At 48.8% G+C, this 12,942-nt stretch overlaps 1 protein-coding gene across 6 annotated transcripts in view; it reads right to left on the bottom strand.

Moving 5' to 3' along the window:
• Window positions 1-12,942, bottom strand: part of DIP2A (disco interacting protein 2 homolog A) — a 110,786-nt gene that overhangs the window by 13,055 nt on the left and 84,789 nt on the right. For 5 of the 6 annotated variants that reach the window (XM_073577535.1, XM_073577536.1, XM_073577538.1 and 2 more), the window contains 6 exons: window positions 12,834-12,914; window positions 5,063-5,190; window positions 3,867-3,981; window positions 3,583-3,784; window positions 3,386-3,495; window positions 2,830-2,910 (listed from right to left, as the gene is read on the bottom strand). In XM_073577535.1, coding sequence (XP_073433636.1) covers window positions 2,830-2,910; window positions 3,386-3,495; window positions 3,583-3,784; window positions 3,867-3,981; window positions 5,063-5,190; window positions 12,834-12,914 — 717 coding nt within the window. Of the gene's footprint in view, window positions 1-2,829; window positions 2,911-3,385; window positions 3,496-3,582; window positions 3,785-3,866; window positions 3,982-5,058; window positions 5,191-12,833; window positions 12,915-12,942 lie in introns of those variants that run through there. The other variant, XM_073577540.1, reaches the window with a different exon arrangement.

Below are 12,942 nucleotides of genomic sequence, written 5' to 3'. Positions count from 1 at the left end.
GCGATCGTTCTAGACACCCTGTCCAGTTTTGGGGGGTGGATCGTCAACCAGGAAAAGTCCTGTCTGGTCCCTACTCAACGCCTTGTGTTTCTGGGCCTTCTGTTCGACACTCGTCGGTCAAGGGTATTTCTCCCACAAGACAAGATTCTTTCCCTGCAGCAGGGCGTGCGGTCATTACAGATCACACGATTTCCATCCCTCAGGTCAGCCATGAGGGTCCTGGGGAAGATGGTGGCGGCGATAGAGGCAGTTCCCTTTGCCCAATTTCACGCCAGGCCACTCCAGCAGGCAATTTTGTCCAGGTGGAACAGGTCGGCTCTGTCTCTGGATCGTCCGGTTCGCCTTTCCTGACGGATCAGGCGGTCTCTCAACTGGTGGTTGACGTCTCCCCTCATTCTCTTGGGGCGGTCTTTTCCCGTTCACTGGCAGATTGTCACTACGGACGCCAGCCTCATCGGCTGGGGTGCAGTGTTCCGCAGTCACACTGTTCAGGGTCGATGGTCGACTCAGGAATCAGCTCTGCAGATCAATGTCCTAGAGATACGGGCGATCCATCTAGCTCTCGTCCACTGGGAAAGGCGCCTCAAGGGCCTGCCTGTCAGGATTCAGACAGACAATGCCACAGCGGTGGCGTATATCAACCGCCAAGGGGGGACACGGAGTGTCTCAGCCCTGGCGGAAGTGTCCAGAATTCTTCAATGGGCAGAGACCTTTGTTCCAACGATTTCCGCGGTTCACATTCCCGGCGTGGACAACTGGGCCGCCGATTTCCTCAGCCGTGAGGGTCTCGCGGCAGGGTAATGGTCCCTACATCCGGAGGTGTTTCATCTGCTCTGCCGTCGGTGGGGAACCCCGGATGTAGACCTCATGGCATCTCGCCTCAACAGGAAAGTACCACAATTCGTGTCCAGGTCTCGGGACCCTCTGGCAGTGGGCGCCGGCGCTCTGGCCGTCCCTTGGTCACAGTTCGTGCTCCCCTACCTGTTCCCTCCTCTGCCTCTTCTTCCCAAGTTGTTGAAGAAAATCAAAGCAGAGGGGATTCCAGTCATCCTCATCGCCCCGAATTGGCCCAGAAGGTCTTGATTCGCAGACATTGTCAACCTTCTCGCGGACGCCCCCTGGAAGCTTCCCGACGGGCAGATCTGCTGTCTCAAGGCCCGATTTGCCACCCCAATTCTCGGTCGCTCAATTTAACGGCGTGGCTGTTGAGACCGAGGTTTTGAGACGGGCAGGATTCTCTGATCGGGTAATTCATACCATGATCCGCGCCAGAAAGCCTTCTTCTTCGAAGATCTATTACCGTACTTGGAAAGCCTATTTCTCCTGGTGTGAGGCCAATGACATCGCGCCCTTGGTTTTTTCGCTCCCTTCTATTCTGGCGTTTCTTCAGGCAGGGCTGGATGCGGGGCTTGCTCTCAGTTCCTGGAAGGGTCAAGTTTCGGCACTGTCCATTTTATTTGAGAAAACGCTGGCCTCCCGGCCCCAGGTCAAAACCTTCCTCCAGGGTGTGGCTCACACGGTTCCTCTGTACCGAGCTCCCGTGGATCCTTGGGATCTTAATTTGGTTCTTCAGGTTCTGCAGGGTCCTCCTTTTGAACCTCTCAGGGACGTTTCCCTTTCCCTCCTTTCTTGGAAAGTGGCCTTTCTGGTGGCCATTACCTCCATCCGGCGCGTGTCGGAATTAGCGGTACTTTCTTGCCGCTCTCCTTTTTTGGTCCTTCATCAGGACAAGGTAGTTCTGCGGCCTCCGCCCTCTTTTCTTCCGAAGGTGGTATCTTCGTTTCACCTCAATGAGGACATTGTTCTGCCATCCTTCTGCCCGAGCCCAGCTCACCCTCGGGAGCGGTCTTTGGACAAGCTGGACCTAGTCAGGGCATTGAGAGTCTATCTAGCCCGGACGACTTCCTTGCGGAAGTCAGACTCTCTGTTCATCACCCAGCCTCAAAGGCCACTATTGCGCGCTGGATCAGATCGGCAATTTTGGAGGCATACCGGGTCAAGCATCGAGTGGCCCCTCCAGGGATCAGAGCGCACTCTACCCGGGCGGTGGGTGCCTCCTGGGCGGTGCGCCACAGAGCTTCCGCGCTGCAGCTTTGCAATGCTGCAACGTGGTCATCGGTTCACACCTTTGTGAAATTCTACAGGGTCCACACCTACGCTTCGGCGGACGCCAGCCTATGTAGAAGGATTCTGCAGGCTGCGGTGGCGAGTCCACTGGCCTGATGGAAGTTTGTTTCCCACCCCAGGGACTGCTTTGGGACGTCCCATGGTCTCTGTGTCCCCCAATAAGGCGAACGAGAAAACAGGATTTTTTGGGTTGCTTACCGTAAAATCTGTTTCTCGGAACCTTCATTGGGGGACACAGCACCCTCCCATGTTCTACAACTCCTGTTCTTACGTTTGTCGGTTTGTTACAGTTGAGTTGTTTGTTCTGCTTTCAATCTATTCTGTTACTTCTCCTACTGCTTTCTCACTAACTGAGGAACTTCCTGCCGGTCGGTGGGGTGTACACTGCGGAGGAGGAGCTAACCTTTTTTTGTGCATAGTGTCAGCCTCCTAGTGGCAGCAGCATACACCCATGGTCTCTGTGTCCCCCAATGAAGGCTCCGAGAAACACATTTTACGGTAAGCAACCCAAAAAATCCTGTTTTTTGCCGATCAGAAACAACGTAACTAAAGTTACTGAAAAAAACTAGACCTTACACATTAAATATTTATTGGCTGGACAGTTTAAGCCAGGAAGGTGTATCAAGAAAAAGATTAGTTATTTTTTTAAGTGTCAGAAAACAAACAAGTCACAGCAAAAGCTACGAATCAAAAGATTTTCACCTTGGAATTAAGCAGGAGAAGCAAAAGATGATCCGGGGTGGTTTGTGCCCTCCACTGTAAAACATCAGCCAGGTAAAGAAACTGGGGACATAAACAAAAGGAGCGTAAGAGGCGCGTGTCAGGAAGGCTAAGGCGATGCTCGCACTGATTTTTTGAGGAGTTAAAAAAAAAAAAAAAAGTTTCTCAAACAGAAATCGCTTCAGGAAACTTTTCTTTTTAAGAGGAATTTTTCTTTTCCTGAAGTGGTTTGAAAGATTTTTTTTTAGTATTCTTCACACCCTTTTAATTGGACAGTGGTTTGGAGAGGCTTCCTTCAGGATCTGCTTCGAAGAAAGAATATGCATTGTTTTTTTATATTTCGCCCAGTGTTTTTCAAAACCTTATCAAGACAAAAAGCTAAAAAAAACTTCTCAAATGAACAGTAAAAATTGGGTTTTTCTAGTAAAAAGGAATTGATAGTTTTCAGAAAGGATCTGCTCAATCAAATCCTCAAAAAAACTGTGCGTGAACATTGACTGACTGTACAAACCCACTGTTACCATGAAACCGCCTTCACCTTCTTCGCTTGGTCATTGTCTTCGAGCTGGGATACATCTCTACCACAAGCTTGTGCAATTCTTTTTCCGGCCACTAAGTTTCCCACAATCATGGAGGCAGGACCCACATCTAAGACAATGGACAAACGTTTCATACACTTTTCTCGTACACCGCCTAATATAGCAATGTATGTCAAGCAAGAATCAAGGTAAATACCTGGCTGCTTCTGGCGTGGTTTCGGCAGGTTGGTGACACACGTGTGCGGGCACATGAGGACATTGCATGGATGCAGAGAACCCTCCAAAAAGTGCTGCTTGGTTTCAGAGATGTGAATTCCACCGAGAGGAGCTTTGGGAAGAGTGTTGGCAGGTACAAGAGCCAGACAGTACACACCCACCTGGTGAATGCTGTCTATCGCCTGTAGGAACAGGAATGGATGAGTGACACAACCCTTGGGCACCAATTCCTTCCACGATTCTTGTGGACACGGGCCGAATTACCTGCAGCACTCGACTCATCCACTGGAAGCTGTCTTCTTCTGAGGAGTCCGGACGCTGCTCGGCAACTAGCACAATCCTCTCATCGTGCAGCACATTGACCGAGAACACGGCTATCCTAACAAAGGAAAGATCAACATACAACCCGACATCAATAACGCCCCGCTGCATCTGCTCAGTCACTAAGTCAAGATCACATATAAGGGCAAGTTCACACTAGGCGTTTTTTTCAGCGTTTTTTTTTTCCTGCAGCAAAACCTGATCTCTTGGCAGAAAAGAAGCTGCTGAAAAAAAAGCAGGTTTAACTTGGATTTTCTTGTGTTTTTTGCGGTGATTTTGGAAAGCTAGATTTGTCTTTTGTGCATGCTGATAAAGTTTAATTTAGAAAAATAAAAAAAAAGTCATATTCCATGGAATCAGGATTTGGCACAAAGAAACGCAGCAAATCCTGATACCAGCGTTTTTTTCACCACCCATTCAAAAAAAAACAAAACAAACAAGTTATATTATACTCATTATACTTACCCAGGGGCAGTCCAGGTCTGGTTTTGGTCCAATGGGTGTCGCGGTCCGGTCCTGCGCCTCCCATCTTCTAGCGGTGACGTCCTCTTCTTTGCCTCCCGTCGTGGCTCCGGCTCAGCCGCACTGCTCTGCCCTGTTGAGGGCAGAGCAGGGTACTGCAGTGCGCAGTGAAAGGTCAGAGAGGTCTGACGCCTGCGCACTGCAGGACTCTGAGCAGTGCGCCTGCGCAGGAGCTGCGACGGGAAGCAAAGAAGAGGACGTCACCATTAGAAGATGGGAGGCTCCGGACCGGGTGAGTATAATCTAACTCTTTTTTCTTATTTTTCAGGTTTCATCGGGGGCTTATCTACAGCATTACAGAATGCTGTAGATAAGCCCCTGATGGCGGTGGCCGCAGCTGATAGTCGAAAAAATAGGTGACAGATTCCCTTTAATACAACACTTCAATATCAGATCACGAGGCTGCAATTGCATAGATTACAAAGATTGTTGGAATTTTACGCTTTCAATATCTAATCATGAGGCGTCTAAGAAAGTGGACCCTTTGCTACTTGCCTGGGGCCCCCCAATATTAAAGGAAATTTCTCTTTGCACGCAGTGTCTCACACAAGCGATGATACATACAGATGTTCGCATTGGACGACAGGTTATAATGTCACTTTATATCGCGTTCTTACCTGCCTCTATATACAAACTTCATTGGCTCTACGGCGAGGGCTGTGGCGACCACATCATCACAGCTGTGCCGGCGTCCGCTTATCACCATCTGACCGTCCACTTTCCCAACAACAAAAACCAGCCGCTCCTGCAAAGGGTGAAAGATGGGAAATTATATGCTCCGCTGGGTGGATAAAAGTGTTATTACCACTTGTTCTGCTGGTAATTCTGGAACTGTTTCTATAGAAGCTTTTTGATTAAAAAAAAAAAAAAAAAAAAGATGAAATATCAGGGGAATGATGGAAACATTATTGTATTTACAAAATTAATTGTATTTACAATCAACATGAGACTATAACCATCAATAAAGTTTTTTCCTTGAAAACACAAACGAACCGCTATACTAGTTGAGAGAACATCACATGCTAGATACATTTGGAAACTTGTGGGAGAAGCCACAACAATCTATTGCCATCATCTTATTCGATGGAGTTGCAGTTTGTGAACTCAAGTGGATTTCCTCATTAAATGCTACATAGTCATGGCTGAAAGTGTTGGCATCCTTGAAAGTGATGCAGAAAATGAAGTGTTTTTAACAGAAAATTAATGCAATTACACACGTTTATTTCCTTTGTGTGTATTGAAACAGAAAAAAACCGAGGGGGAAAAAAAAGGAAAATTGGGCATAATTTCACACAAAACTCCAAAAGTTGGCCGGACAAAATTGTTGGCACCTTTACCTTAATATTTGGCTGCACACCCTTTGGAATAAATAACTGCAATCAATCGCGTCCTATAACCATCAACAAGCTTCTTACACCTCTCAACTGGAATTTTGGACCACTCTTCTCTTGAAAACTGCTCTACGTCTCTCATATTTAAAGGCGCCTTCTCCCAAAAGCAATTTCAAGATCTCTCCACAGGTGTTCAATGAGATTTAGATCCAGACTCATTGCTGACCACTTCAGAGCTCTGCAGCATGGTTCCATTAATTTCTGGGCGCTTCTTGAAGTATGGTTGGGGTCATTGTCCTGCTGGAAGAGCCACGACCGAGGATGCAAACTCAGCTTTCTGACACTGGACACTACATTGCGATCCAAAATCCTTTGATAATCCTCCGATTTCATGATGCCTTGCCAGAGGCAGAAAACAACCCCAAAACATCTTTGAATCTCCACCATATTTGCCTGTAGGTACTGTGTTATTTTCTTTATAGGACTTATTCTGTTTTCAGTAAACAGTAGAATGATGTGCTTTACCAAAAATCTCTAGCTTGGTTTCATGTGTCCATAAAGCTCTTTCCCAGAAGGATTTTGGTGTACTCGTGTACATTTTGGCAAACTGCAGTCTATTTGTTTTATGTGCTTCTGGGTCTCCTGCCATAACATTTCATTTCATTCAAATGTCAAAGGATAGTTTGCGCTGACGCACCCTGAACCTGCAGGACAGCTTGAATTTCTTTGGAACATGATTGGGGGTGCTTATCCACCATCCAGACTATCATGCTTTGCAACTTTTTATCAATTTTTCTGAGCCGTCCACGTCCAGGGAGATTAGCTGCAGTGTCATGGGATGTAAATTTCTTGATTATGTTGCCCATCATGGACAAAGGAACATCAAGATCTCTGGAGATGGACTTGTAACCTTGAGATTGTTGATAGTTTTTAACAATTTTGGTTCTGACATCCTCAGATAGTTCTCTTCTCCATGCTTAGTGTGGCACACAGAGACAACACAATACAAAGAGAGAGTCAACCTCTTCCCTTTTTATCTGGTTTCAGGTGTGATTTTCATATTGCCCACACCTGTTACTTGCCACTGGTCAGTTTGAACGAGCATCACATGAAAAAAAAGTTGTTTACCAATAGTCCATTTTTGGGGATTTGTGTGAAATAATATCCAGTTTGCCTTTTTTTTTCCTGTTTTTGTGTGTTGTTCCAATACACAAAGGAAAGTCTTAGTTACTCACCGGTTAACGGTATTTTTCGGAGTCCATGACAGCACCACCTGAGAGAAGGGATCCGCCCTTCAGGAACAGGAAACCTACAGATACAAAAGGGCGGCACCTCTCCCACGCATCAGTTGGATTACAGAGCACAAGAGGACCACAATGGTTAATAGCAAAATTTATACACAGTGTTTTTTATACAACTATTCCTTACTAGTGTACATATAAGAGAAAGAAGTGCATATCCAAATTTAAACTACAAAAGGGGGGGAATATACGGGTGCTGTCGTGGACTCCGAAAAATACCGTTAACCGGTGAGTAACTAAGACTTTATTCGGTCGTCCATGACAGCACCACCTGAGAGATTTACAGAGAGTAATAACTATTTAGGGAGGGACTACAGCCTGCAGTACCCTTATACCAAAAGAGAGGTCTGTGGAAGCACCCAAGTCTAGCCTATAATGATTATAAAAGGTGCTCGGAGAGGACCAAGTAGCCGCCTTACATATCTGGTCAATGGAGACTTCTGATCTCTCGGCCCACGAGGACGCCATGGCTCTGGTGGAATGCGCCCTCAGTTTTGCAGGTGCCGGTCTGCCCTTTGAGGTGTATGCAATTGAAATAGCCTCTCTAATCCACCTAGCTAGTGTATTTTTTGACACTCTACAGCCTTTCCTGGGACCTTGATGGGAGATAAATAGGGCATTCTCCTTCTTCCAGGGGTCAGTAACCGCCAGATATTATTTAAGGCATTCTCTAACATCTAAGGTGTGTAATTTCTCTTCCTTCTCATTAGCTGGATTAGGGAGGAAGGATGGAAGGACTATTTCCTGTGTTCTATGAAAGCTAGAAACTACCTTCGGTAAGTACGCCGGGTCAGGTCTGAGTATTACCCTATCGTCCTTAAACTGTAAATAAGGAGGACGCCTAGATAATGCCTGGATGTCGCTTACTCTACGAGCTGAGGTTAGAGCTACCAGGAAGGCTACCTTGAGGGACAGGTTTTTTATAGAGGCTGATGAGATGGGTTTGAATGGAGCTTCTGTTATGGCTGTGAGGACTAGGTTCAAGTCCCATGGCATGAATCTATCCTTCACCACTGGCCTGGATCTACCTGCTGCCTTGATGAATCTACTGACCCAGTAATTACCCGCGATGTTGCAGCTAAAGAGGGCCCCCAAGGCTGAAACTTGTACTTTGAGGGTACTAGTGGAGAGCCCCATTTCTAGACCTTTCTGAAGAAATTCTAAGATTTGATTTATAGGAGCCGAACCCCCAGCGACTACTCTAGAGTTCTTTAGGAATCTCTTCCAAATTCTGACATAGATCTTGGTAGTAGTGATCTTTCTACTTTTAAGTAGAGTGTCAACCAGGTCTGGGGAGAAGCCTTTATCTTTCAGCAGTGTCCGTTCAAACTCCACGCCGTCAGATGTAGGCCAGCCACCTGAGGATGAAAGACTGGGCCCTGGGATAGGAGATCCGGGATCTCCGGCAGGACCCAAGGATCGGACACTGACATGGTCCGCAGGCATGAGAACCAAGCCCTCCTGGGCCAAAACGGAGCGATCACTATAACTTTCGCTCTGTCTCTCCTGATTTTCCTCACCACTAGAGGTAATAGCGATAGGGGAGGGAAGGCGTAGGCTAGCCCGAAATCCCACTTTATCAGCAAGGAGTCTACCGCCAGGGGGTCTTCTCTGGGATTTAGTGAGCAAAATTGCCTTACTTTCCTGTTTTCCTTGGTGGCGAAGAGATCTATCTCTGGCTGTCCCCACTTCTGTACAATCAGGTCGAAGATAGAGTTTTTTAGGGACCATTCTCCTTGCCTTAAGAGATTGCGGCTCAGGAAATCTGCCGTGGTGTTTTCTTTCCCCTTTATATGTAGAGCTGTTAATGATAGAAAATGCTGCTCTGCTAGCTGGAACAGCCATTCTGCTACATTCATCAGGGATTTGGAACGGGTCCCGCCTTGGTGGTTGATATACGCTACGGTGACCAGATTGTCGGAGAACACTCGCACATGATGGCCCTGTAGATACACAAGCAGTTCTTTAGCTGCCAGCTCTACTGCTGTCAATTCTTTCAAGTTGGATGACATCTCTATCTGATGATGCTCCCATAGGCCCTGGACCAGAATTTCCCCCATATGAGCCCCCCAACCGGAAGGGCTAGCATCCGTGGTGATTATGCGGGATGTGTCATATTCCCAGGGAACCCCTCTGGATAAATTATTCTCGTCTAGCCACCATTCTAGGGACTCCCTTGTGTTTCGGGACAAGGTTAGCTGGCCCTCTAAGTAACCCCCAAGCATTTTTTGATGCCTTAAGACCTCGCCCTGTAGAGTTCTTGAATGAAACTGGGCCCACTGGACCGCCGGGATACAGGAGGAAAGTGAACCTAGAAGGGACATGGCTTTCCTGAGGGACATGGTCGGGTTATTGGAAGCGTTCAGGACCTGATAGTGTAGGCGAACCAGCTTCTCCGGGGGCAGACGGCATTCCTGTTTTTCAGAATCTAGGATGAGGCCCAAGAATTGTTGGATTCTCATCGGCTGTAACCGAGATTTTTTAATGTTAAGCAGCCATCCTAACCGTTCTAGGGCAGACCTTGCCCTTTGTAGCTGTTGCAAACAATGGTTAGCCGTTTTCCCTACAATCAAGAAGTCATCTAAGTAGGGGACTACTAAAATGTCTGATTCACGAAGATGGGGCATAACTTCCGCTACTACTTTAGTAAACACACGGGGAGCGACTAACACCCAAAAGGGGAGGGCCGCATACTGGAAATGTTGAACTGACCCATCTGACTGCACCGCTACTCTGAGAAAACTCTGATGATCTGCATGAATGGGTATATGGTAGTAGGCATCTTTCAAATCTAACACCACCATGAAGCAGTTTTGAAACAGTAATTTTATTGTTGAATTAATTGTTTCCATCTTAAATGGACGTATGACCAGGAATTCATTGAGGGATTTAAGATTTATTATGGTCCTAAAGGAGCTGTCTGGCTTGCGGACCAGGAACAAAGGGGAGTAGAAACCTTTCCCCCTTTCTCCCTCTGGAACTTTAGTTAGGACCTTTTTATGGCAAAGATCCCGAACTTCAGCTTCCAGGGCAGACTGTTCTGATGAGGATGACCTAAGAGGAGTGACCTTAAAACGATCTTGGGGAACCCGGGAGAATTCTAGTCGTAGACCCGCAGCTACCACCCCCAGTATCCAGTTGCTATTAGAGATTAATGCCCAGGCCGGGTAGAAGGCAGCTAGTCTCCCCCCTACCAGAGCAACTAGTCATTGGGGCGGCTTTTTAGTGTCCCGTGCTGGACCTTCCTGGCGCCCCCCTCCTCCGAACATGAATCCAGTACCTCTCCTTCTTTTGTCGTCCCATTTGCCCTGATCCCTGGACGGCCTCCTACGGAAATATCCTTTCCTGGTAAAGGGGCGTCTATAAGAGGGGTTCGGCAGACTGGGGAACTTCTTTTTATCGTCCCCGGCCTTCTCTAAAAGTTCATCCAGGACGGGGCCAAACAGGTATTCGCCCTCACAAGGAATGGAACAGAGTCGAGATCTGGCCTGGATGTCTCCTGGCCAGCATTTTAACCAGAGAACCTTTCAAGCTGCGTTGGATAAACCTGCGGTCCTAGCCGCCATCCTCGCAGAGTCTGCTGACGCATCAGCCAGAAAAGCAGCAGCACTTTGGATAACTGGTAAAGCTTTTCGAATGGATGCTCTTGAGGTTCCATCCTTCAATTGGGAATCCAGCTGATCCAGCCAGACCATCAAGGATCTGGCCGTACATGTGGCCGCTACCGCTGGTCTCAATGCACCCGCTGACATCTCCCATGTTCCTTTCGGAAAAGAATCCGCTTTTTTTATCTAGCGGGTCTTTTAAGGAGGCCATGTCATCGAAAGGTATGGAGGACTTTTTGGAGGCTTTGGCCACTGCCGCGTCCAGCTTAGGGGCCTTGTCCCATTTGGTTACCACTGGGTCATCAAACGGGTACCTTCGTTTGAAGGCAGGTGGCAAAGAACCTCTTTTTTCTGGCCTTTTCCATTCCCTATCTATTAGGTTCTGGACTTTATCATTCAACGGGAAGGATCTGCGCTTTCTGGGATCTAGACCTCCGAACATCACGTCCTGTGCCGAAAGTTCCGGTTTTGTGTCTGCTATCCCCATGGTGGACCTTACTGCTTTAACTAACTTATCCATTTGGTCTAAGGGAAAGCAGAAACGGCTCGAGTCTTCCTCTGAAGAAGATGAAGTGGAGGCCGGGGAATCTGAGGAGTCATCGATTCCAGGTGCGGCCGAGGACTCTGAACCAGAGAGGCTAACATCTCTTCCCCTAGAGGAGTCTTTTTTAGATAGGGCCTTCATTTCTGTCCTGATTATCTCCCTCAGGCTTGTGGTGAAGTCCGGTGTTTCTTCCCACCTGTATGGACGGGGGAGAGTGTAAGGGCCTGTCAATCTACCCCTAGGGCAACGTCCCCATCCAACCCCTACCGTTTGTCGCACGCATGGCTGACACAACTTTTTAGGGTGGCCGTCTGGCAAAGGGCAATTACAGAGGGCACATTCCCTGTGTTTCTGCTTCCCCGTAGCTTTCCTTGCCTGCGAAAGAACAAAATAAAACACTGCATCAGGGTACATTCACGGAGATCTCTTACCCATGCAGATGAGGCAGGTACCGGCTCACGGAGGGAGGCAGGAGGGTCTTTTATTCTGGAGGAACTCCTGTGGCTATGTTCGCTCGTCCGTTTCTGTTTCTTCTGCTGGCCACTCGCATGAGGTTTTATCGTGGCCTGTTTCTCTGGGCGCTCCTGCGCCTCGTCCTGCTGCTTTGTGGGGGCTTCTGTCGAATCCATTGCTGGGCCTTCAGAAGCACCCCAGCAGCGTCACCTCCTGTGCTTTTAATGCCTCCCACAGTGTCCGGGTCAGCAGGGCTCTGGCGCGGCACCTCCCACCCGGGTCCTCCCCCCCCCGCGACTCCCCCCCCACATGCTCCGTCCCCCTCCCCCCCCCGGGCACCGCGCGCCGCCCCAGACCGTCGAGCACAGGCGGCGCATCCCGGAAAGCCGGCATCCGACTTCCGGTTTCGGCGTTCCCGGCCCCGCCCCTTCCGCTGCGTCACTTCCGCCGCGCGATCGAGACCGCGGGAGCGCGCGGGAAGGAGCCGGCACGGCGCCCCCGGCTCCGGAATGCCAGCCGCTCCCACATGCGCCCGCCGAACGGGCACGACCGCCAGCCCCCGGCGAGAGAGAGAGGAGCAAGCGGAGACCGGGTGAATGCAACAGGAGGGGTCCCGGGGGTCATACATACCTTGTTCCGGCCCTATGGAGACGGCTGTCCACCAGACCCTCTGCTCCGCCTGCTCCAACCACTGTCGTGGTGACCTACCCGGCCCCACCGTGGCGCATCCAGGGACCCGAGCTTGACCGAGGTAGGAGACCCCCCCCGCTACCTGGGTCGGTCAGCCGGCCTGGGAATCCCTCGACGACTCCATGATGGACCATCTGTAGGAAGTCCCGTCCTATAGGAACAGGAAACCAACTGATGCGTGGGAGAGGTGCCGCCCTTTTGTATCTGTAGGTTTCCTGTTCCTGAAGGGCGGATCCCCTCTCTCAGGTGGTGCTGTCATGGACGACCGAATAAATAAACATGCGTAATTGCAATAATTTTCTGGGAGAAATACTTCCTTTTCTGGAACAGTTTCAAGGGTGCCAACACGTTTGGACATGACTGTACATTGCACTAATGTGCAAAACACACATAGAAAAAAATAATATGTGCAGAGCTAAACACTGATGAAAAACAAAAGAACCCCGAGACACAGGAGTACTCACAGGACCAATGAAGCCTAAAAGCCCAGTTCTAATAAATGGCTTGGAGGAGACGGAATCTCCGTTGGCAGTAAGTGGCATAGTCTAAGAAACAAGAATAGAAGTGATAAGC

The sequence above is a fragment of the Dendrobates tinctorius genome, unplaced genomic scaffold (genome assembly GCF_039654945.1).
Source record: "Dendrobates tinctorius isolate UK_male_01 unplaced genomic scaffold, ASM3965494v1 ptg000056l, whole genome shotgun sequence".
Classification (NCBI taxonomy): domain Eukaryota; kingdom Metazoa; phylum Chordata; class Amphibia; order Anura; family Dendrobatidae; genus Dendrobates; species Dendrobates tinctorius.
This window is presented reverse-complemented; position numbering and strand designations above follow the sequence as displayed.